The sequence below is a fragment of the Berghia stephanieae genome, chromosome 8 (genome assembly GCF_034508935.2).
Source record: "Berghia stephanieae isolate SIO BIC M18660-M18661 chromosome 8, UCSD_Bste_1.3, whole genome shotgun sequence".
Lineage (NCBI taxonomy): Eukaryota > Metazoa > Mollusca > Gastropoda > Nudibranchia > Aeolidiidae > Berghia > Berghia stephanieae.
In genome coordinates, this window is record NC_088367.1 from 51,847,032 (window position 1) to 51,870,243 (window position 23,212).

The 23,212-nt window shown below is 34.7% G+C and overlaps 1 protein-coding gene across 1 annotated transcript in view; it reads left to right on the top strand.

The window, feature by feature from the left end:
- LOC144979058 (kinesin-like protein KIF21A) overlaps positions 1-23,212 on the top strand; it is a 146,178-nt gene that overhangs the window by 57,663 nt on the left and 65,303 nt on the right. Inside the window, exons 14-27 of the mRNA XM_078925672.1 lie at positions 2,529-2,610; positions 3,672-3,783; positions 5,570-5,641; positions 11,170-11,364; positions 12,180-12,379; positions 13,293-13,469; positions 13,921-14,011; positions 15,121-15,200; positions 16,021-16,089; positions 17,844-17,915; positions 19,213-19,332; positions 20,362-20,466; positions 21,038-21,203; positions 22,047-22,089. Coding sequence (XP_078781798.1) covers positions 2,529-2,610; positions 3,672-3,783; positions 5,570-5,641; positions 11,170-11,364; positions 12,180-12,379; positions 13,293-13,469; positions 13,921-14,011; positions 15,121-15,200; positions 16,021-16,089; positions 17,844-17,915; positions 19,213-19,332; positions 20,362-20,466; positions 21,038-21,203; positions 22,047-22,089 — 1,584 coding nt within the window. The remainder of the gene's footprint in view (positions 1-2,528; positions 2,611-3,671; positions 3,784-5,569; positions 5,642-11,169; positions 11,365-12,179; positions 12,380-13,292; positions 13,470-13,920; positions 14,012-15,120; positions 15,201-16,020; positions 16,090-17,843; positions 17,916-19,212; positions 19,333-20,361; positions 20,467-21,037; positions 21,204-22,046; positions 22,090-23,212) is intronic.

Genomic DNA, 23,212 nt, shown 5'->3' on the forward strand with positions numbered 1-23,212 from the left:
GACTCTATATGAATCCTTGATTTGGCTATGAATTATTATTGTTGTTATTATTTTATTTTTTTCACTTAAAATTGATATTTATATTGTAAAGTGCCCAGAGCTTGTGTTTTACACGAGAATGAGCGCTATATAAATGTGTATTATTATTATTATCCAATTGGCAACAATGGCATCCATTCACATCCAATTGGCAACAATGGCATCCATTCACATCCAATTGGCAACAATGGCATCCATTCACATCCAATTGGCAACAATGTCATCCATTCATATCCAATTGGCAACAATGGCATCCATTCACATCCAATTGGCAACAATGGCATCCATTCATATCTAATTGGCAACAATGGCATCCATTCACATCCAATTGGCAACAATGGCATCCATTCATATCTAATTGGCAACAATGGCATCCATTCACATCCAATTGGCAACAATGGCATCCATTCACATCCAATTGGCAACAATGGCATCCATTCACATCCAATTGGCAACAATGGCATCCATTCACATCCAATTGGCAACAATGGCATCCATTCACATCCAATTGGCAACAATGGCATCCATTCACATCCAATTGGCAACAATGGCATCCATTCACATCCAATTGGCAACAATGGCATCCATTCACATCCAATTGGCAACAATGGCATCCATTCACATCCAATTGGCAACAATGGCATCCATTCACATCCAATTGGCAACAATGGCATCCATTCACATCCAATTGGCAACAATGGCATCCATTCACATCCAATTGGGACCAATGTGGCTGATAGACCTGCCTAGACTACGAAAAATTAATCGAAATACAAATTTTTACCTCCAGCTACAGACTTGCATACGCCACTTTGACTCCATAAATCTTGTTTGTTGAGATGGAAAGTTTAGCTTCTTAGATCCATCTGTGTTATTCAGGACTTTGGAGCATTTTTGGACTGTGCTGAGAGCAAATTGTTTATTTCTAAATATTTAAAGTGACATTTTCTTTTATCCCCTTGGAAACGACGAATTTTTCAAATTTCAAGTCGGCACTCTGGACTGAGTGCTGTGGTCTTTTCTTCGTACTCAAAAGGCACCGAGTTCAACAACATGCTGCACTGTGTGACCTTGACCAAGTCACCTTGCCCTAGCTCACTTTGCAGTGATGCACTGTGGCTGACATCTGGGTTATTCTAGTCTTTCCTTGGAATATGAACCCTAAAGACAAATTCCGTCTCATGGATGAAAATGGGAATTTTATTTATTTTGTTTCTCTTTAAATATATAATAATATTAATAGTATATAATAATAATAATAATAATATAATAATAATAATAATAATAATAATAATAATAATAATAATAATAATATAATAATAATAAATAATAATAATAATAATAATAAATAATAATAATAATAATAATAATAATAATAATAATAATAATAATAAAATGTATTTATATTTCACCCAATCCTCTATTCAATAAAGCTCAAGGCCATTCAAATCTCTGGCTTAATGTTTTATTGTCTTGTTTTGTTTGTCACCTGATGAATGACAAAGGCACGAAACGTTGTAGGTCTTGTGTTGTCTCCACTCTATGCAAGTCTCCATAACCCACTTCATTTTTCTCTCTAATTCGGTCACAACCTTTTGATTACCTTTTCCATGATCATTTCCTTACTTGCGGTTTTGGAATGCCTTAAAGTTAAAAATTCCACTATTAAACCACTCAAGACTATAAAACAAATAACATTTTTAATGAATATTTTAAAGACATTTATATGGATTTTTAATGATAAAAGTTGACAGTGTATGGATTGAGTCTTTCTGGTTTTTCAGTCAATTGTGTCCATCATTATATAAAAGCCATATCGTAAAATGGTTGTGTTATTTTCACCTTTTATTGTTATTATTATTATTATTATTATTATTATTATTATTATTATTATTATTATTATTATTATTATTATTATTTATTATTATTATTATTATTATTATTATTATTTATTATTATTATTATTATTATTATTATTATTATATACTATATTATTATTATTATTATTATTATTATTATTATATTATTATTATTATTATTATTATTTTATTATTATTATATTATTATTAATTATTATTATTATTATTATTATTATTATTATTATTATTATTATTATTATTATTATTATTATTATTATTTATTATTATTATTATTATTATTATTATTATTATTATTATTATTATTATTATTATATTATTATTATTATAATTAATATTAATATTAATAATAATAATAATAATAATATAATATAATTAATTAATAATTATTATATATTATTATTATATTATTATTATTATTATTATTATATTATTATTATTATTATATTATTATTATATTATTATTATTATTATTACTACTACTACTATTATATTCTTTCAATGTATTACACATCAGACAACAGTATGTATTGTTGATTCTATAAAGACCAACGCAATGACAACACATTACAATATTTATAAAGATCTGCTCCACTCCATCTGTTCCTACAGGAGTGACAAAGAGAACGTCAACAACAACAACAAAGACGACGAGAGTCAGAATGGAGAAACGTCCAACGAGCTGGAAGGGAAGGTCAGGCATCATCGTATGAATTATGGGATTTATTTCTAAAACAAAATTGACAAAATAGATCATTAATTCAGAAATGAAAAAATATGCAAGAAGAAGAAAAAAAGGGAAAAGAAAGGAGCGAATCTGGGTCTATTTTATCAGGCAGAAAGTACTTTGTGATAGATTAGTGTCTTGTCCAAAGGGTGGCAAGTAATTGTTATTGTCAGTTTTAACTGATGGAAACTGGGATAAACTTTGGCTCCGTGGTCCTAGTGGCTCTGTAAGACAATTACTGTTGACATTGGGTGTCTGATGGGTTATTGGTACTGTAAGACAATTACCATTTACATTGGGTGTCTGATGGGTTATCGCTACTGTAAGACAATTACCGTTTACATTGGGTGTCTGATGGGTTATCGGTACTGTAAGACAATTACCGTTTACATTGGGTGTCTGATGGGTTATTGGCACTGAAGCTTGTTACAGGGGTCTATTACAATTGTTTACATTGGGTGTCTGATGGGTTATCGGTTTACTGTGTAAGACAATTACCGTTTACATTGGGTGTCTGATGGGTTATCGCTACTGTAAGACAATTACTGTTTACATTGGGTGTCTGATGGGTTATCGGTACTGTAAGACAATTACCGTTTACATTGGGTGTCTGATGGGTTATTGGCACTGTAAGACAATTACTGTTTACATTGGGTGTCTGATGGGTTATCGGTACTGTAAGACAATTACCGTTTACATTGGGTGTCTGATGGGTTATCGGTACTGTAAGACTATTACCGTTTACATTGGGTGTCTGATGGGTTATCGATACTGTAAGACTATTACCGTTTACATTGGGTGCTTGATGGGTTATTGGTACTGTAAGACTTTTTTAAGGGTGGGGCAAAAACTTCTGTGCAATAGATGATAGTTGATAAATAAATAATGATGATAGGCGTGGTGATGAGGATGATGGTAATGATAGTCGTGATGATGATGATGATAATGATGAGGATGATGACGACGATACTAATGATAGTTTTGATGATGTAGTAATTTTTGTATGTTTTTCTTTCCAATTCTGACAGGAAAATGACAAAGAAAATGAAGACGAAGTGGAGGAAGATGAAGAAACGGAGGATTTGGACAACGACAGATCCTCATCGGAATGTTCATCGGATACCGACTCAGATGGTGGAGGTAATGGATTGGGGGGGGGGGGGGTTCTTTTGTTTCTGTATGGCATTGCTATGGCAGATTCAATATAATTGATATATATAGATATATATATTATATATATATATAATAATATGAAAATTGAGAGAGAGAGAGAGTGAGAGGAGAGAGAGAGAGAGAGAGAGAGAGAGAGAGAGAGAGAGAGAGAGAGAGAGGGAGGGAGGAGATTGATAGAAAGATAGGGAGATATATTGTGCATGTAAGTATGTTTGTCCTTATGTGTGTGTGTATGTATGTGTGTGTTTGTTTGTGGTATTTTCTACATAGGAAATAACATCAAAGGTAAACTGATTTGCAATTTTTATACAAGTGAAAACTCCCAATTTGACAGGTATCGTGTATGTTGTATTTGGTACTCAATTTTGGAACACGATAGGGATTGGGTTGGGGTTTTTTTTTAAATATAAAAAAACTAAATTGATTTGATTGATAGGAAGGAAACGAAGATAAAAACCCAACCTAAAATTCAAGTGTTAATTGCATTCCCACTATTTTCATCATGAGAAAAGATACGGATTGATTTGTTTACCAAGTGATTTTAGGAATGAGATGAGATCGGATTTGTATTTTTTAAAAAGCAGATTGTTAGGCAGGGGACACAAAAACCAATATAATCAGTGACAATTTCATGCCCTCTATATTTTGCATGAGATAGATGAGAGTCTATTAGAATTAGTGATGACGTCATGTGCTTATTTCACACATTACTTTTAGTGAGTAAAAACACAACTTTTTCAACATTTTGTCTCTCAGAATGCCGCATGTGGCAATGGTTCTCAGGTACCTCAATGGCTCATTTTTCTATATCAAGATGTTTCCATGTTTAATGAGTGTTTTTTTGTTGTTGTTTTTTTAAATTATAAATCTGCTTTTGATATCTTCTTTTTTATCTGGACAAATTTCTAATTTTTTATAAGAACTTTTGTTGTTTATGTACAAGTGGGCGGTTCGAAAGGATTTAATTAGCATTATATTTTGTTTGTTTTCTGTCTGTTTTTAAAAAATCTTTTTCTTTTTCTATTTTCATTTTTTTTTGTCAATGTTTTTACTATTGCTTCCAGAGCTTTCTGTATTGCCAGGAGAAATCTCCCAACTCGGCAAACGGCAAATTGCTTGTTTTTTATTTGGTTGTTAAAATTTTCTCGTGTTCTTGTGTTTTGGACAAATGTTTTTATTACCTTGTGCAATTTTATACCGACTGGTAAATCTGATGCTTTGAAATAGAAGAACACTCTTTAGTCTAACGTCTCATGTGAGCCACTCGGTATTCTGTACTTCACGACTATGGTCAGGCAAGGTGTCTTTGTTATAACAGGACAGACTCCCTTAATTGAAATTGGGAGAATTTGTAACATTCAGGGGGGATGAAATGGCAGACATCAGACTTGAATGATTTGAATTAGACATTAGAACTACCTTTAACAATGAAAAGTGAGTGGAGCAGGCACTTATGTTGATTATAACAAGAAATGAAGTGAGTAGGAAAGTGACAGTGTATTTAAAAAAAATTATTGTTTTGTTTTTGTTTTTTGTAAATGGAAAATTTGGGATGGAGGATTTGGTGTAAGGTTTATTTTCATAATTTGGGACGTTAGGTTTTGATGGCGTGTCATGCCAGATATGGCCATGAAAAGAGTAGTCTGGCACTGTTCAATCAGAGAGGTCCTGATACTTAATTTCCAAGGATTCTGTTGTGTATAAGTGTTTTGTATTGCATTTGTGTCTTTTGATTTTGCTTTTGTCTTACCAGGCGATGCAGATGACGACGAAGATAATGATATAGATGATAACGATGATGAGGATGAAGATGATGATGATCCTGGTAGACGATATGTTTATTTCACTTCTTTTTTTTAATCACACTCTTTTGTTTTTAAAAATTTGCAGTGGATTTTTTTACACCTTTTATCCCTCTCCTGTTAAAATTTTTATCCCTGTAATTTTGTTTCTACTTTTATCTCTCACTCGGGATGCTGTAGTGAAAAGTCAGCAATTTTTTGATATTCTAGATCGTATCATGTAAAATGACGTCAAGGCAACTGGCATTTGAATAGCCTGTGTGTGTAAATTGAATCGTAAATTAATCGGGAATTGATAATTTCTTTATCAAGCATTATTTTGAATCTGTCTACAGAAGAAACGTTATCGTTTCATACTTGATACTGTTCCAAAGTTTTATTGTTTCAGTAAGAAATTTTCCCCTTATCCCAGTTTTTGTATCCATTAAGAAAGATTACAAATTTCCTCTTATGCCAGTTTTTGTATCCATTCAGAAAGATTTCAAATTTCCCCTTATCTCAGTTTTTGTATAGATCAAGAAAGATTTCAAATTTCCCCTTATCCCAGTTTTTGTATCCATTCAGAAAGATTTCAAATTTCCCCTTATCCCAGTTTTGGTATCGATCAAGAAAGATTTCAAATTTCCCCTTATCCCAGTTTTTGTATCCATTAAGAAAGATTTCAAATTTCCCCTTGTCCCAGTTTTTGTATCCATTAAGAAAGATTTCAAATTTCCCCTTATCCCAGTTTTTGTATCCATTCAGAAAGATTTCAAATTTCCCCTTATCCCAGTTTTTCTATCCGTTAAGAAAGATTTCAAATTTCCCCTTATCCCAGTTTTTGTATCCATTCAGAAAGATTTCAAATTTCCCCTTATCCCAGTTTTTGTATCCATTCATAAAGATTTCAAATTTCCCCTTATCCCAGTTTTTGTATCCATTCAGAAAGATTTCGAATTTCCCCTTATCCCAGTTTTTGTATCCATTCAGAAAGATTTCAAATTTCCCCTTATCCCAGTTTTTGTATCCATTAAGAAAGATTTCAAATTTCCCCTTATCCCAGTTTTTGTATCCATTCAGAAAGATTTCAAATTTCCCCTTATCCCAGTTTTTCTGTCCATCAAGAAAGATTTTATATCAGCCATCTCGTCTAGTAATTTTTGTACTCGAAAATTAAAATAAATCAAATCAAATAAAAATCGGATGTATCCGAGTCGAGCACATGACGGATTGATTTTAATTTCTACAATTGGAAAAGGTGATAGGTTTAAGTAGCACGGTGCTGGATTTTTAATTTTTAAAACTTTTTGATTTGAAGCAAAATTTAATCTTTAGAAAATATAAACTCATCGTCAATTTTTTTTCTTCTATATTTCGACAGTTTAAACAATTCATCAACTCGAATCTCTCAATATCAATCAATATTTTTTATCTTCCTATTTTTCTTTCTCGACACCTTAACTTTTACAGATTTTCAAATCTCTCAACTTCAAATTGTCACTTTTGGTATTTTTAGGATTATTTGTCTTGACATGCATTTTTGTGACGTCATCTTAATTTTTGTCATTGTAATTTAACAATTGATTTTATTACTTAAATGGGTTTTTGTTTTTTCCCCTCCACCCTTTGCTGTTACTTTGTGTGCGATTTTTGTTATTTTCTAAATCTAGATTTTGATTTGATTTTTATTGTAACCAAAACTGGACGCATCAAGTAGTACAACTCTAATAGCTGGGTTTGTTTTCAATCATAATTTCATAATAAATAATATGTGAGGTGTTTCATTTGTAACCAATTCTTGTCTCTGGTTCAACTCAAGAACTAATGGATTTGGGAGACAAGTTTTCTTATAACTGCTGATTGTTAACAGTTTTATGTCCCTACATAATACACATAGAAACATTTTGAATAACTGATGATTGTTAACAGTTTTATGTCCCACCATAATACACATAGAAACATTTTGAATAACTGATGATTGTTAACAGTTTTATGTCCCACCATAATACACATAGAAACATTTTGAATAACTGATGATTGTTAACAGTGTATGTCCCACCATAATACACATAGAAACATTTTGAATAACTGATGATTGTTAACAGTTTATGTCCCACCAAAATACACATAGAAACATTTTGAATAACTGGTGATTGTTAACAGTTTTATGTCCCACCATAATACACATAGAAACATTTTGAATAACTGATGATTGTTAACAGTTTTATGTCCCACCATAATACACATAGAAACATTTTGAATAACTGATGATTGTTAACAGTTTTATGTCCCACCATAATACACATAGAAACATTTTGAATAACTGATTATTGTTAACAGTTTTATGTCCCACCATAATACACATAGAAACATTTTGAATAACTGATGATTGTTAACAGTTTTATGTCCCACCATAATACACATAGAAACATTTTGAATAACTGATGATTGTTAACAGTTTTATGTCCCACAATTATACACATAGAAACATTTTGAATAACTGATGATTGTTAACAGTTTCATGTCCCACCATAATACACATAGAAACATTTTGAATAATTGATGATTGTTAACAGTTTCATGTCCCACCATAATACACATAGAAACATTTGAATAACTGATGATTGTTAACAGTTTCATGTCCCACCATAATACACATAGAAACATTTTGAATAACTGATGATTGTTAACAGTTTTATGTCCCACCATCATACACATAGAAACATTTTGAATAACTGATGATTGTTAACAGTTTCATGTCCCACCATAATACACATAGAAACATTTGAATAACTGATGATTGTTAACAGTTTCATGTCCCACCATAATACACATAGAAACATTTGAATAACTGATGATTGTTAACAGTTTCATGTCCCACCATAATACACATAGAAACATTTGAATAACTGATGATTGTTAACAGTTTTATGTCCCACCATAATACACATAGAAACATTTTGAATAACTGATGATTGTTAACAGTTTCATGTCCCACCATAATACACATAGAAACATTTTGAATAACTGATGATTGTTAACAGTTTTATGTCCCACCATAATTCACATAGAAACATTTTGGATGTGGTCATTGAAAGAATTGTTTCATTTTTACACACATTGTTTGTATTGTTTTTCTCCACCACTGTAATATGGGGTGAAGACAGAAATAATGTGTAGAAAGGGGGGGGGGGGGATGAAGGGAAGAGAAGAGAATGTCTTTCTAAACCATTTTAGGCTCATTGAAGGCCTTGCTACCCTGATCCACAAGAAGAAAATAAAAGGGGAAGGAAAATGAAGAAATAGAAAGAGATGGAATTCGATTGTTTACTTCTTATAACAAAATATCAAAACATGGAATGTTTTGGATTCAGAACCCCTCTTCAGAAAATAACAGACCATGATTTTTCTTTCTGCACTCAAGGACTAATCTTACAGCATCGTTTTGAATTCTTTGCAGTCTGAGTATTCTCTCACTGCTGATGTTCAAAAGGAGATAGAGAGTTACAATAGTCAAGTTTTGAAAGACCCAATGACGTAATCAAGGGTTTTTGTCACAAATGTATTTATGTAGTTTCTAATTTTACCAATTCTGTTAAGTTTGGAAATTTGGGCATCGAGGGAAAGATTTTTTGTGTGCTTGTCTTATGTCATATTCTAATTCATAAAGATGCCGAGATTTGTAACAAGGGTGAACTTTGCACAATCCAGCCATTTATGTTACAGTTGACATTTCCAATAGAATTTGTAATGATTAATGACCTCAAAATGGGATGACCTAAAAAGACAATTTCAGTTTTTCATCATTCAACTTTAATTTATTTGTTGTAATCCAATATTTTATATCATGTATGCACTTTTCGATATTAAGTAATGTTTGACTTAGATCATTTTCTCACAGAATTTTAGTGAGTATCTGCGTATATAATGTAAAGAGCATGGGTCCTAATACAGAACCTTGCGAGGCTCCATATTTGAAGGTCCTGGTCTCTGATATATTTTCTTTTACTCTCACTCTCTGTGTGTGACATGATTGAATCCAGTTTAAGGTGTTCCCTTTGATTCCAAAACTGTTTTCAAATCGATCTTCTTCTTCTTCTTTTTCTTCTTCTTTTTCTTCTTCTTTTTCTTCTTCTTCTTCTTCTTCTTCTTCTTCTTCTTCTTCTTCTTCTTCTTCTTCTTCTTCTTCTTCCTTCTTCTTCTTCTTCTTTTCTTCTTTCTTCTTCTTCTTCTTCTTCTTCTTCTTCTTCTTCTTCTTTTCTTCTCTCTTCTTCTTCTTCTTTTCTTCTTCTTCTTCTTCTTTCTTCTTCTTCTTCTTCTTCTTCTTTTCTTCTTCTTCTTCTTCTTCTCTCTTCTTCTTCTTCTTCTTCTTCTTCTTCTTCTTCTTCTTCTTCTTCTTCTTCTTCTTCTTCTTCTTCTTCTTCTTCTTCTTCTTCTTTCTTCTTCTTCTCTTCTTCTTCTTCTTCTTCTTCTTCTTCTTCTTCTTCTTTTCTTCTTCTTCTTCTTCTTCTTCTTCTCTTCTTCTTCTTTCTTCTTCTTCTTCTTCTTCTTCTTTCTTTCTCTTCTTCTTTCTCTTCTCTTCTTCTTCTTTCTTCTTCTTCTTTCTTCTTTTCTTCTTCTTTTCTTCTTCTTCTTCTTCTTCTTCTTTCTTCTTCTTCTTCTTCTTCTTCTTCTCTTCTTCTTTTCTTCTTTTCTTCCTTCTTTCTTCTTCTTCTTTCTTCTTCTTCTTCTTCTTCTTCTTCTTCTTCTTCTTCTTCTTCTTTTCTTCTTCTTCTTCTTCTTCTTCTTCTTCTTCTCTTCTTCTTCTTCTTCTTCTTCTTCTTTCTTCTTCTTTCTTCTTCTTCTTCTTTCTTTCTTCTTCTTCTTCTTCTTCTTCTTCTTCTTCTTCTTCTTCTTCTTCTTCTTCTTCTTCTTCTTTCTTCTTCTCTTCTTCTTCTTCTTCTTCTTCTTCTTCTTCTTTCTTCTTCTTCTTCTTCTTCTTCTTCTCTCTTCTTCTTCTTTCTTCTTCTTCTTCTTCTTCTTCTTCTTCTTCTTCTTCTTCTTCTTCTTCTTCTTCTTCTTCTTCTTCTTCTTCTTCTTCTTCTTCTTCTTTCTTCTTCTTCTTCTTCTTCTTCTTCTTCTTCTTCTTCTTCTTCTTCTTCTCTTCTTCTTCTTCTTCTTCTTCTTCTTCTTCTTCTTCTTCTCTCTTCTCTTCTTCTTCTCTTCTTCTTCTTCTTCTCTTCTTCTTTCTTCTTCTTCTTCTTCTCTCTTCTTCTTCTTCTTCTTCTTCTTCTCTCTCTCTCTCTCTTCTCTTCTCCTCTCTTCCTTCTCTCTCTCTTCTTCTTCTTCTTCTCTCTTCTTCCTTCTCTCTTCCTTCTTCCTTCTTCTCTCTCCTCTCTCCTCTCTCTCTCCTCCTCTCCTCTCTCTCTTCTTCTCTCTTCTCTTCTTCCTTCTTCTTCTCCTCTTCTTCTTCTTTCTTCTTCTCTCTTTTCTTATTCTTATTTTATTATCTTCTCTTATTCTTATCTTTCATCTTATTATTATTCTATCTCATTTTATTTTTATTATCATTATCATTTGAATCTTCTTTCAGAGTCCGACAACGTCCACGAAGACCTGGCCAACCTGACCTGTGAGATCACCATCAAACAACGGCTGATCGAAGAGCTGGAGCAGACGCAGAAAAAGATGAATTCCCTGAAGATTCACTACGAGGACAAGGTCAAGCAGCTGCAGCAGAAGATAAAGGAGACGGAACTGGAGAGAGACAAAGTCTTGTCCAACATAGGTATGTACGGGGATTGGATTTTCACTCAACCCCCTCAGTCCCCTCTCTGTCTTGTCCCATCTCCTTAAGAGATTTTTGACAAAAAATAATGAATATAAAAGCGTTTTAAAAAATAACAAAGTACCAAACACGGAATGTTTCAGGCTCAAAACCCTTCTTCAGCTAGAAACAAAAAGATCCCAATGAAAACATAAATATACATTACTGTCGTCGATTTGTTTAGGGGTTTTTTTTGGGTATTTTTTTTTTTTTAGTAATTTATTGACATTTTAATTATTTTCTTTTGTTGTGGCTGATTTTGAGCAAAAACGTTCCATGTTTGGTATTTTGTTCTTTTTTTTTTTCAGTAATCTATTCGTGTTTTCATGGTTGTTTGTTGTTGGATGAAGAAGGGCCTTGAGCCCAAAACAATCCGTGTTTGGAATTTTGTTCTATTTTTAAAGCTATTATATTCATTTTTTGTTCATTAGTTTTTAACCAGAAATTCATCCTAGAATTCCCTCCACTACACACTTTGTACATTTCAATTTCATCCAACAACCTTTAGACAAAACAAACAAAGTATAGTCTTGGCAATCATGAAAAAATGTTCACCTTTTTCTAAAACTTTTGTTGGTTTTTTTTATAGTTTTTTGTATATTTAATTTTTTTATGTCTACAAATTAATTGTGTATATTTATTTATTTGTTAACTTGTATATTTATATATTCATATATGTATCTATATATTTATTTATGTATTCATTTATTTATTCAGATATTCCTTTATTAATTCATATTTGTTTGTTTATTGATTTAACTTTGATCTCATTTCAGATAAAATGAGCAACACCGCGTCGGACAGCTCCAAAAAGGTGAAGCAAGAGTTTGAGAAGAAGTTGCACAATCTCCAGGACGAATTGAAGAAAATGCAACAGGAGAAGAAAAAACACCTGAAATTGGAGAAGAACAACACGCAGTACGAAAGACATCTGAAGACCTTGCAGCACGAACTGGCCGAAATGAAAAAGACAAAAGTGAGATGATTGAACTTTTTCCTTTTCTTCTCCATTCAAAATTGTTACTCAACACCAAATGGTTTTGAATTAAGTAGCGGGTGGGAGGTCTAGATAGCTCAGTATGTAGAGCACTGGTTCCCCATGCATAACGACTGAGATCAATTCTGTGTGAAGTCTGACCCTCCTCTCCTCATTGAGAATATATAATGTGGGGCAGTGGTACGGTCTTTGCTTCGTACCTGAAAGGTACCGAGTTCGATCACTCGCCGCTGCCTGTGTGGCTTGAGCAAGTCACCTCACCCTAGTTCACTTTGCGGCGTTGTACTGCTGCTGATGCCTGGGTTATTCCAGTCTTCCCTTGGAATAGACCCTAGAGACAAATTTCCCCTATGGGATGAATAAAGGGAATTTTATTATTATCTCCAAAGGCAAATCACGCTGCTTGAAGCTCGAGGAAATGGGTGGGGTCTTTTGACCTCCCATGGTGGGCAGGAGGAGGTCTGACCTCCCATGGTGGGCAGGAGGTCTGACCTCCCATGGTGGGTAGGAGGTCTGACCTCCCATGGTTGGCAGGAGGCCTGACCTCCCATGAATGGCAGGAGGTCTGACCTCCCATGGTGGGCAGGAGGTCTGACCTCCCATGGTGGGTAGGAGGTCTGACCTCCCATGGTTGGCAGGAGGCCTGACCTCCCATGGTGGGCAGGTCTGACCTCTCATGAATGGCAGGAGGTCTGACCTCTCATGATGGGCAGGAGGTCCATTTCTGTGTCTTCTATACCCTATATCTGTTGTCCGAGTTTGCAATCTGTCCTTGTCTTGGAATGGGATTTTTGTCTCCACGAGATTTTTTTTGACATTTCCTGGAGTGAAAATACATGTAGGGTGAATTTTAATCGGGTTTTTTTTTTCTTCTTTTTTTTTTCTCACCTAGGTGAGATTAATGAAACAGGTGAAGGAAGAGGTGGACAAAAACAAACACACGGAAGCACGTAGGAGTAAGGAAATGACACAGCTGAGGAAGGAACAACTACGCAGGGACAACATCATCAAAAACTTGGAACGGGAGACTTCCAAGAAGGACGCCGTCTTGAAACGGAAACAGGAAGAGGTTGGAACAGTTTTATTGTTTTTTTCTTCATTTTATTTCTCATACCTCAGAGTTATTTATATTTATATATATTTATTTATTTATTTTTAAAATTTATATATTTATTTTTTTATGTATTTTATTTATACTATTGTCTGTGGAAATTTATAGCATTTTACGTCGCCATTTGCATGCTTTTTTGTTTTATTTATTTAATTAATTAATTTATTTATTTATGTATTTATTTACTTTTTTATTTATTTATTTATTTCTCTATTTATTTATTTATATCTATATTTGACATTATTATTATTATTATTATTATTATTATTATTATTATTATTATTATTATTATTATTATTATTATTATTATTATTATTATTATGATTATTATGATTATTACTGTGGCCTAACCAGTTCTTCCCCACAAAGACGTCCATCTAACACAGTCACCATCTCCATTGTTTTGTAGGTGGAAGCCCTGAGAAGGCGTCAAAAGCCCATGTCATCCAAAGCTGCTGGAAGGGTGGGAAAATACGACAAGCCCGTCACTGTCCCAGTTTGTGAGTCCTTGAAATGGTTTACTTTTGTCATTGAAGTCGACACACCTAGTCGTGTTTTAAGATCATCAGAATCTCTTTTAATGAAAGAAATAAAGTGCATGTGTACTTGTCATCAAAATTCTTCAATTCATCTGGGATCAGCCTGTCAGGATAAATACTATAAGCAGAATTTGTTCATCATCATCATTGCCTTTTTCACCCTGGGTCAGGGTATAGGCCACAGACAAACAGTTTCCATCCTTCTCTGTCCTGAGCTATCTTTTTAATCTCATTCCAGGTCTTACCACTTCTCTGTATATCAGCTTCTTTAATTCTTCTCCATGTTCCTCGTGGCCTTCCCCTTGATCTTCTGCCCTGGGGGTTCCAGTCCAATACTTTCTTTGTTATAGTGGAGTCGTTCTTTCTAAGCGTGTGTCCCATCCACCTCCATCGTCTTCTTCCTATTTCCTCTCCCACTGGTTTCTGCTGTGTTCTTTTCCATACTTCTTCATTTTTTATTCTATCCATCCATTTTATTCTGAGTAGCTTACGCATGCACCTGTTTACGAAAATCTGTACCCTCCTTATACATGCCTGTGATGCGTCCAAGTTTCACATCCATACAGTAGGACAGACTTCACAGAATTTGTTGCCCGGTGTAAATTCTGGAAATATGTTATAAATTATTGAAAACCAAATATGTCTATCATCTTTTAAATGTGCGGCTATGTGGTCCAGTGGTATGACACCTGCTTTCGGATCGGAAGGTCCTTGGTTCGTGCCTCGCTCAGCGCATCGTTGAGTCCTTGAAATAGCCTCTCTCACCGCACAGGGGTGTAAAATGATTACCTGGCCGTTAACAGCGTTGTCTCTGTCGGAAAAAAATTGTAATATCACCTAACAGGCGTCATGTCTCATTTTACATGTTACATGTTGCTGTCGGTCTTGGACCTCTTGTAAAACGCTTTGATCATGTTTAGTGGATATTGCGCTATATAAAAACTCAAAGCTCAAGCAAGTAAGTAAATAATCATTCAAGAATTTGTCTCTAACTTTATGACCTAAAAGTGTCCCGAGTTCCATTTATCTCCTAAGAATTCTAAGAGATTTCTTTGTTGTTTATTTCACAGCTCCAATGACTCGTCGGAGGAGACGAGTGGAATTTTCACCCAAATTGGCCAAACAAAAGTGGGATTCTCTGGACAAGAACGTAAGTAGAATTCAAATACAGAACGTTGCAATTTTAAACACGACGGCAGAAATCAGGTTATTACAATTTACAGGCTCTCCATTTTTTTCCTTCAGATCTTCGGAGCACAAAAATCCAACTACAAAAGATTTTCATCCAAAAGATAATTAGATTAAAATTTGGCAAAAAATATAAAGTTGGGTGTAAATAGAGATAATGATACCACGAATAGTGACTATGACACTTATTTGTGTATTAGATATTTAATACTTAATATGATCAAATGAACAATGAATGTTGTTTATATAACTTTGATAAATTGTATCTATGCATGAACGTTTATTCGCCAGTATTTAAAGGTTCTTAAAGTCTATTAGCTTTTATACGATGGGATTAATGATAGAGAAAGAAGAGGAATAGATTTGGTTGAAGGTGGAGAGATTTTATCTGGTATATATAATATGTACGTGTATGTGTGTGTTGTGTTTTGTGTGTGTGTGTGTGTGTGGGTCTGTGTGTGTTTGTGAGTGTAGGTGTGTGTGTATGCATGTAGGTGTGTTTGTGTGTGTGTGTGATATCAAGGTGCTAGAAGCTGTGGACTGTATAAAGTAATAAACAGAAATGAATAGAACAGCTTCCAAAAAAAGAACGAAATACCAAACATAGAATGTTTCAGGTTCAAAACCCTTCATAACTTTTTTTAAAAAATAATTTTTTGATTACCCCATTTTCTTCCTGGCACTGAAATGACTCAGCATGTGTGGGGCAAATGATGTGAAACTCTTTAAAAAAAAAAAAATCAACCAACCATTGATATTGAAATTGCTTGTTGTATTTCCAGATCACCTCCGTGATCACCAAACGTCAGACGGTGACCATGCTGGAGAGAGACATGGACGTGTGGCTACGGGTAAGTCAACCTGGGTGGGTGGCTGTTTGGGGTTTTTATCATGTGGCTATGTGGTCTTGTAAGTCAGTCTGGGTGGCTGTTTGGGGTTTTTATCATGTGGCTATGTGGTCTTGTAAGTCATCCTGGGTGGCTGTTTGGGGTTTTTATCATGTGGCTATGTGGTCTTGTAAGTCAGTCTGGGTGGCTGTTTGGGGTTTTTATCATGTGGCTATGTGGTCTTGTAAGTCAGTCTGGGTGGCTGTTTGGGGTTTTTATCATGTGGCTATGTGGTCTTGTAAGTCATCCTGGGTGGCTGTTTGGGGTTTTTATCATGCGGCTATGTGGTCTTGTATGTCAACCTGGGTGGCTGTTTGGGACTTTTATCATGTGGCTATGTGGTCTTGTAAGTCAACCTGGGTGGCTGTTTGGGGTTTTTATCATGTGGCTATGTGGTCTTGTAAGTCAACCTGGGTGGCTGTTTGGGGCTTTTATCATGCGGCTATGTGGTCTTGTATGTCAACCTGGGTGGCTGTTTGGGACTTTTATCATGTGGCTATGTGGTCTTGTAAGTCAACCTGGGTGGCTGTTTGGGACTTTTATCATGCGGCTATGTGGTCTTGTAAGTCATCCTGGGTGGCTGTTTGGGGCTTTTATCATGTGGCTATGTGGTCTTGTAAGTCAGTCTGGGTGGCTGTTTGGGGTTTTTATCATGTGGCTATGTGGTCTTGTAAGTCAACCTGGGTGGCTGTTTGGGGCTTTTATCATGCGGCTATGTGGTCTTGTATGTCAACCTGGGTGGCTGTTTGGGACTTTTATCATGTGGCTATGTGGTCTTGTAAGTCAACCTGGGTGGCTGTTTGGGACTTTTATCATGCGGCTATGTGGTCTTGTAAGTCATCCTGGGTGGCTGTTTGGGGCTTTTATCATGTGGCTATGTGGTCTTGTAAGTCAGTCTGGGTGGCTGTTTGGGGCTTTTATCATGTGGCTATGTGGTCTTGTAAGTCAACCTGGGTGGCTGTTTGGGGTTTTTATCATGTGGCTATGTGGTCTTGTAAGTCAACCTGGGTGGCTGTTTGGGGTTTTTATCATGTGGCTATGTGGTCTTGTAAGTCAGTCTGGGTGGCTGTTTGGGGTTTTTATCATGTGGCTATGTGGTCTTGTATGTCATCCTGGGTGGCTGTTTGGGGTTTTTATCATGTGGCTATGTGGTCTTGTAAGTCAACCTGGGTGGCTGTTTGGGACTTTTATCATGCGGCTATGTGATTTGTAAGTCATCCTGGGTGGCTGTTTGGGGCTTTTATCATGTGGCTATGTGGTCTTGTAAGTCAGTCTGGGTGGCTGTTTGGGGTTTTTATCATGTGGCTGTGTGGTCTTGTAAGTCAGTCTGGGTGGCTGTTTGGGGTTTTTATCATGTGGCTATGTGGTCTTGTATGTCAACCTGGGTGGCTGTTTGGGGTTTTTATCATGTGGCTATGTGGTCTTGTAAGTCAACCTGGGTGGCTGTTTGGGGTTTTTATCATGTGGCTATGCGGTCTTGTATGTCAACCTTGGTGGATGGCTTTTTGGGGTTTTTATCGTGCGGCTGTGTGGTCTTGTAAGTCAACCTGGGTGGCTATTTGGGGTTTTTATCATGTGGCTATGTGGTCTTGTAAGTCAGTCTGGGTGGCTGTCCACCTTATCTGTCTTTGTTCAATAAATCAAAGCTTCCATTTCATCACTCATTGTTATTATGTATTTGGAGCTTCAAACAGCCACCTTGTTCATTCCAATTCCAGCAACGAGAGAAATGCTCCAAGCAGATGGAGAAATACGAACAACGGAAGAAAGAAGCCATGGAATCCAAACAGGTAAGAATACAAATATTGTCTTCAATCTACGTAAAACACAAGATTCTTGGATGATGGGGTTACTGACCTCCCATAGTGGACAGGGAGGTCACTTACTGTGTCTTCCTGGATGGGGTTCCTGACCTCCCGTAGTGGGCAGTGAGGGTTTCCTGACTTCCCATAGTGGGCAGGGAGGGTTTCCTGACCTCCCATAGTGGGCAGGGAGGGTTTGTTTCCTGACCTCCCGTAGTGGGCAGTGAGGGTTTGGTTCCTGACTTCCCATAGTGGGCAGGGAGGTCAAGGTCACTTACTGTGACTTCCTGGATGGGGGTTCCCGACCTCCCATAATGGACAGGGAGGCACTTACTGTGACTTCCTGGATGGGGGTTCCCGACCTCCCATAATGGACAGGGAGGCACTTACTGTGTCTTCTATCCCCCTATATCTGTTTCCCAATATGTTTTCTGTCTTTGTCTTGAAATGAGATTACTTAAATTTGTCCTGGCCCTGGCTGGGAGAAAAGCAGTTAAATGTATAGTTGGAATTTTTGGAGATGATATTTTTTGTCTTGTAAATCATCTCTCTGTTGTACACTGTTTTATTTTTGTTTTACATATGTATGATTTGTGAACATTTGATTCTATTCCTCTTAGTGGGGACCTATGCTTATTTCATGATAAGACTTTTAGGTGACCTCAAACTAAGTACACTGGTAGTGTGCTCTTGGAATCTACATCTGTTTCCTATTTGAACCAATTCCCCTTTGTCTTACTTATTCTTTGATTCTTTAATTGTAATTCTAGAACTTTTTTACTATCCCGTTTTCTTCCTTTTTGCTGGCTGCTGAAATAACCTAAATGTGTTGCAAGCGCCGTAAAACCCTTAAAAACAAAAATCAAAAAATAGCATTACATATAATACACGTGTAGATTCCTATAGTTCAGTTAGTAGAGCACGAGCTTCACACATAAAGTGACCAAATGGGCCAAATAGAGCTCTGAAGGACTACTTTTTTAAATAATCCATATACGAATTTGGCATTTTAGAAAAAAAACAACATTGACATTTTCCTTTCACCTGTTTGACATTTTAAACAAAATCTATCTGGCAATGTTTTCATGAGTTCATGATAATGTATAAGATTTAATCTTTGTTAATATAACAATGGACGATGTTTTACATTTTGATACTTTCCATTCAGGATCAATATAGTATATCCTTATCTTATCTTATCATATCTTATCTTATCTTATCTTATCTTATATTATCTTATCTTATCTTATCACTGGTTCATTCATCCAACCCTTGTCATTCTCAGTCCCCAGAGGTCATGAAGAAGCTGACAGCCACCATAGGAGATTTGGCCTTGAAAGTGGAGCATGCCCAAGAAAACATCCAGGAATGTCAGTCCAATATTATGCAGATGGAGGAGTCCAAGGTAACATTTGATTTTGCTTTTTTTGGTTTTGTTTGTTTGTTTTTTCTGTGTGGTTGGGTTTTTTAATTTTTTTTTTTTTTGCTTTTGCTTTTGTTCTTTTTATTATTTTGTGCGGCTATGTGGTCTACTGGTATGACACCCGCTTTCGGATCGAAAGGTCCTGGGTTGAGTCCTTGGAAAAGACTCTTTACTCACATTCTCTCACCATACGCAGGTGTAAAAAGAGTACCTGGCCGTTAACAGCGTTGTCTTTGGCCGAAAAAAATTGTCATATCGCCTAACAGGCGTCATGTCCCGTCCTACATGTAAAATGTTGCTGTTGGCCAGGGACCCCTTGTAAAGCGCTTGAGCACATTAAGTGGATATTGTGCTATATAAAAATTATTAGTTTTTAAAGGGGAAGTGGGGGTGCTTTTATTTTTTTTTTGTTTATGGGAGGTGAACACTAGTAGGGAATGAACCTGGGACTATGGGATGTGGACACCACTAGGAATTGAACACCGAACCACTGGATATGGACACCTGTGGGAATGTATTGCTCCTGAAATTTGCGGTTTTATCCGTAAAATGTCCCTGAAATTCGAAATTGAGGCCTGCAACAGCTATGCTCCCTACCAAGTACTCAGTCCCACAACACTTTTCTCTTTCATGAACTGATTGTCAGTTTTCAGGAAAATCAATCGCAAATTTTATTCAAAATTTTTCCAATGTTGTTTTTTGTTACAAAATTTGGGAATTTGGTTGCAAAATTCTGGATTATTTTTTTTTTTTAAATTGCCATGTAGATTTATATACTTGTATACTTACTACTGTATTTGTATACTTGTATACTTAGTTCTGTATTTGTATACTTGTATACTTACTACTGTATTTGTATACTTGTATACTTAGTTCTGTATTTGTATACTTGTATACTTACTACTGTATTTATATACTTGTATACTTACTACTGTATTTGTATACTTGTATACTTAGTTCTGTATTTATCTACTATTTTGTAAACTGATGTAATTGGTTTATTTCAATCAGGAGGAAGGGGAGACCACTCTGGAGGTGACCTCAATGATTGGAAGTCTCTCATTGGACGAGTCCAGATACATCATTGAAAAACTTTACCAGCAAGTCTTGGATAAGGTAAAATATTTTATCTTTATTCTCATGGATGTCAAGTGTCACTGCAATGACCTGAATGTGTGTGTGTGTGTGTGTGTCTGTGTGTGTCTGTGTGTGTGTGTGTCTGCGTGTGTCTGCGTGTGTGCCGGAGGGGAGAGGGTGTGTGAGATGGTCGAGTAGATTGAAAGTCTGACATTGGATGAGTCCCGATATACATCATGGAATGGAGAATTGATTGGTCCCATATCTTGTGTTGGATGATACAGCTCAAATAAACAAAATTAAGAGAAAAAAACCCCCAAAGCAATCACATAAAAAAGAAAAAAAAATTAAAAATTAAAATTATGAACTATTTTCAGCAAACGAAAATTATGAACTATTTTAAGCAAAAGAGAAGATTATGAACTATTTTATTAGAAAATTATGAACTATTTATTAGAAAATTATGAACTATTTATTAGAAAATTATGAACTATTTGTTAGAAAATTATGAACTATTTATTAGAAAATTATGAACTATTTGAAACAAACGAAAATAATGAACTATTTTAAGCAAAAACTAAAAATGATGTTGAATCTTTTTCCTCCCCAGGGCCAGATAATGTCGATGAAAGACTCTGAGGTGAAAGAACTGAAGGGTCGGCTACACCAGACAGAACTCAACAACGCCCTGCAGCAGGACTTGCTACGTCACATGATGGATGACCATGTGACCATTGAGGTGGACAATCTCATGACCAACAACGACGAAATGGATGGTGGGCATTTTCTGTCTTTCCAACGATCTAATCACGAATACTGATCGGGTAGCTGGGTCTGTTAGATTTGGCAGAGAGTACTTTGTGATAGACTAGTGTCCTATCCAAGGGGTAGCAAACAATTGCAATTGTCTGTTTCACTCTATATGGATAAATTCTGGCTCCATGGGCCTGGTGACTCTGAAGGGCTGCTCTAAAATATTGTCAGGACCAATTTAATAATTTCTCTTTGTCAATGAAATGGAATGTTCTTATTCCTAAGTCAAATTTTTCACGTCGTGCTTTCGCACATTCTGCTCCATCTGTGTGGAATGTTCTTTCAGCAGACACCAGACACTGTAATTCTCTGTCCTCCTTTGCTTCCGAGCACTTTTGGTGGAATGGTATACTATAGAAATTATTCAATATTATTATTATTATTATTATTATTATTATTATTATTATTATTATTATTATTATTATTATTATTATTATTATTATTATAATTATTATTATTATTGTTATTGTTATTATTATTGTTATTATTATTATTATTATTATTGTTATTATTATTATTATTATTATTATTATTATTATTATTATTATTATTATTATTATTATTATTATTATTATTATTATTATTGTTATTATTATTATTGTTATTATTAGTATTATTATTTTTATTATTATTATTATTATTATTATTATTATTATTATTATTATTATTATTATTATTATTATTATTATTATTATTATATTATTGTTATTATTATTAATGTTTATTTATTTCTTGTAACTTCAAGCAGCAACATTTACCTTACCCAAGTGCATACTATATTTATACTGTTATATTTTCCTTCACAGATCTGGACCTGACTTCCAGTTCATCTTCATCTCCTGCTGAGAGGTGAGTCAGTCATTCTGTGTCTATAAATAGATGTTTACATCATAATAGTCAAACTGTATCTATCATACCGTGTCTATATATAGATGTTTACAACGTCGTAATACAGTCATACTGTGTCTATATATAGATGTTTACAACATCGTAATACAGTCATACTGTGTCTATATATAGATGTTTACAACATCGTAATACAGTCATACCGTGTCTATATATAGATGTTTACAACATCGTAATACAGTCATACCGTGTCTATATATAGATGTTTACAACATCGTAATACAGTCATACCGTGTCTATGTTTACAACATCGTAATACAGTCATACCGTGTCTATTTATAGATGTTTACAACATCGTAATACAGTCATACTGTGTCTATATAAAGATGTATTTATCTAATAATATGTGACCGACAACCCCCATCAGGTGTTATATATCAGAGTGGTCCAGATGTTGAAGTGCCCAATCTTAATTCTGTAAAACCAGAGTAAGTTGAGTTCCAGTACGTATTGGATCCTCACATTATTTATCTATACCGGCTACCCTAGAATTTGACCCATGAAAACGTTGCAAATCTAGAGTTGATTTCTATCTGGAAGAATCCAATCAGAATTGATATTCTAGTGATGCTAGGCTGCTAGAAGCTGTGGCTGCAAAAAGTCATAAATAAATATGACTATAACAGTTTGGGGAAAAACAACAAAGTACCAAACACAGAATGTTTCGGGCTCAAAACCCTTCATCAGCCGATAGCTACCATCTGTCTGGATTTCAAGTCATGTTTTAATGTTTTTATTGAGTTTTTTTTATTGGCGCCGGAGAAGGGTTTTGAGACTAAAATGTTCCGTATTTGTTATTTTTTGTTCTTTTTCCATGCTGTTCTATTCGTTTTTGTTCATGAGTTTTGGCAATTTTTTCTTGTATTAAAAAAAAATAAATTTCTGTCACTTTGTCAAACACAAGTTGGTATTATAGGTGATGACGTATTTTAAATACAAGGAAAGTTTGATCAAGTTGAAAGCAACTTCTACTTGGTATTTTTTTTAAAAAGCCGTATTTATTTTAGATCTGAAAAGATTTTGATTATCTTTTGCTGATAACGAAAGTTCAAAGGTCACTATTTCT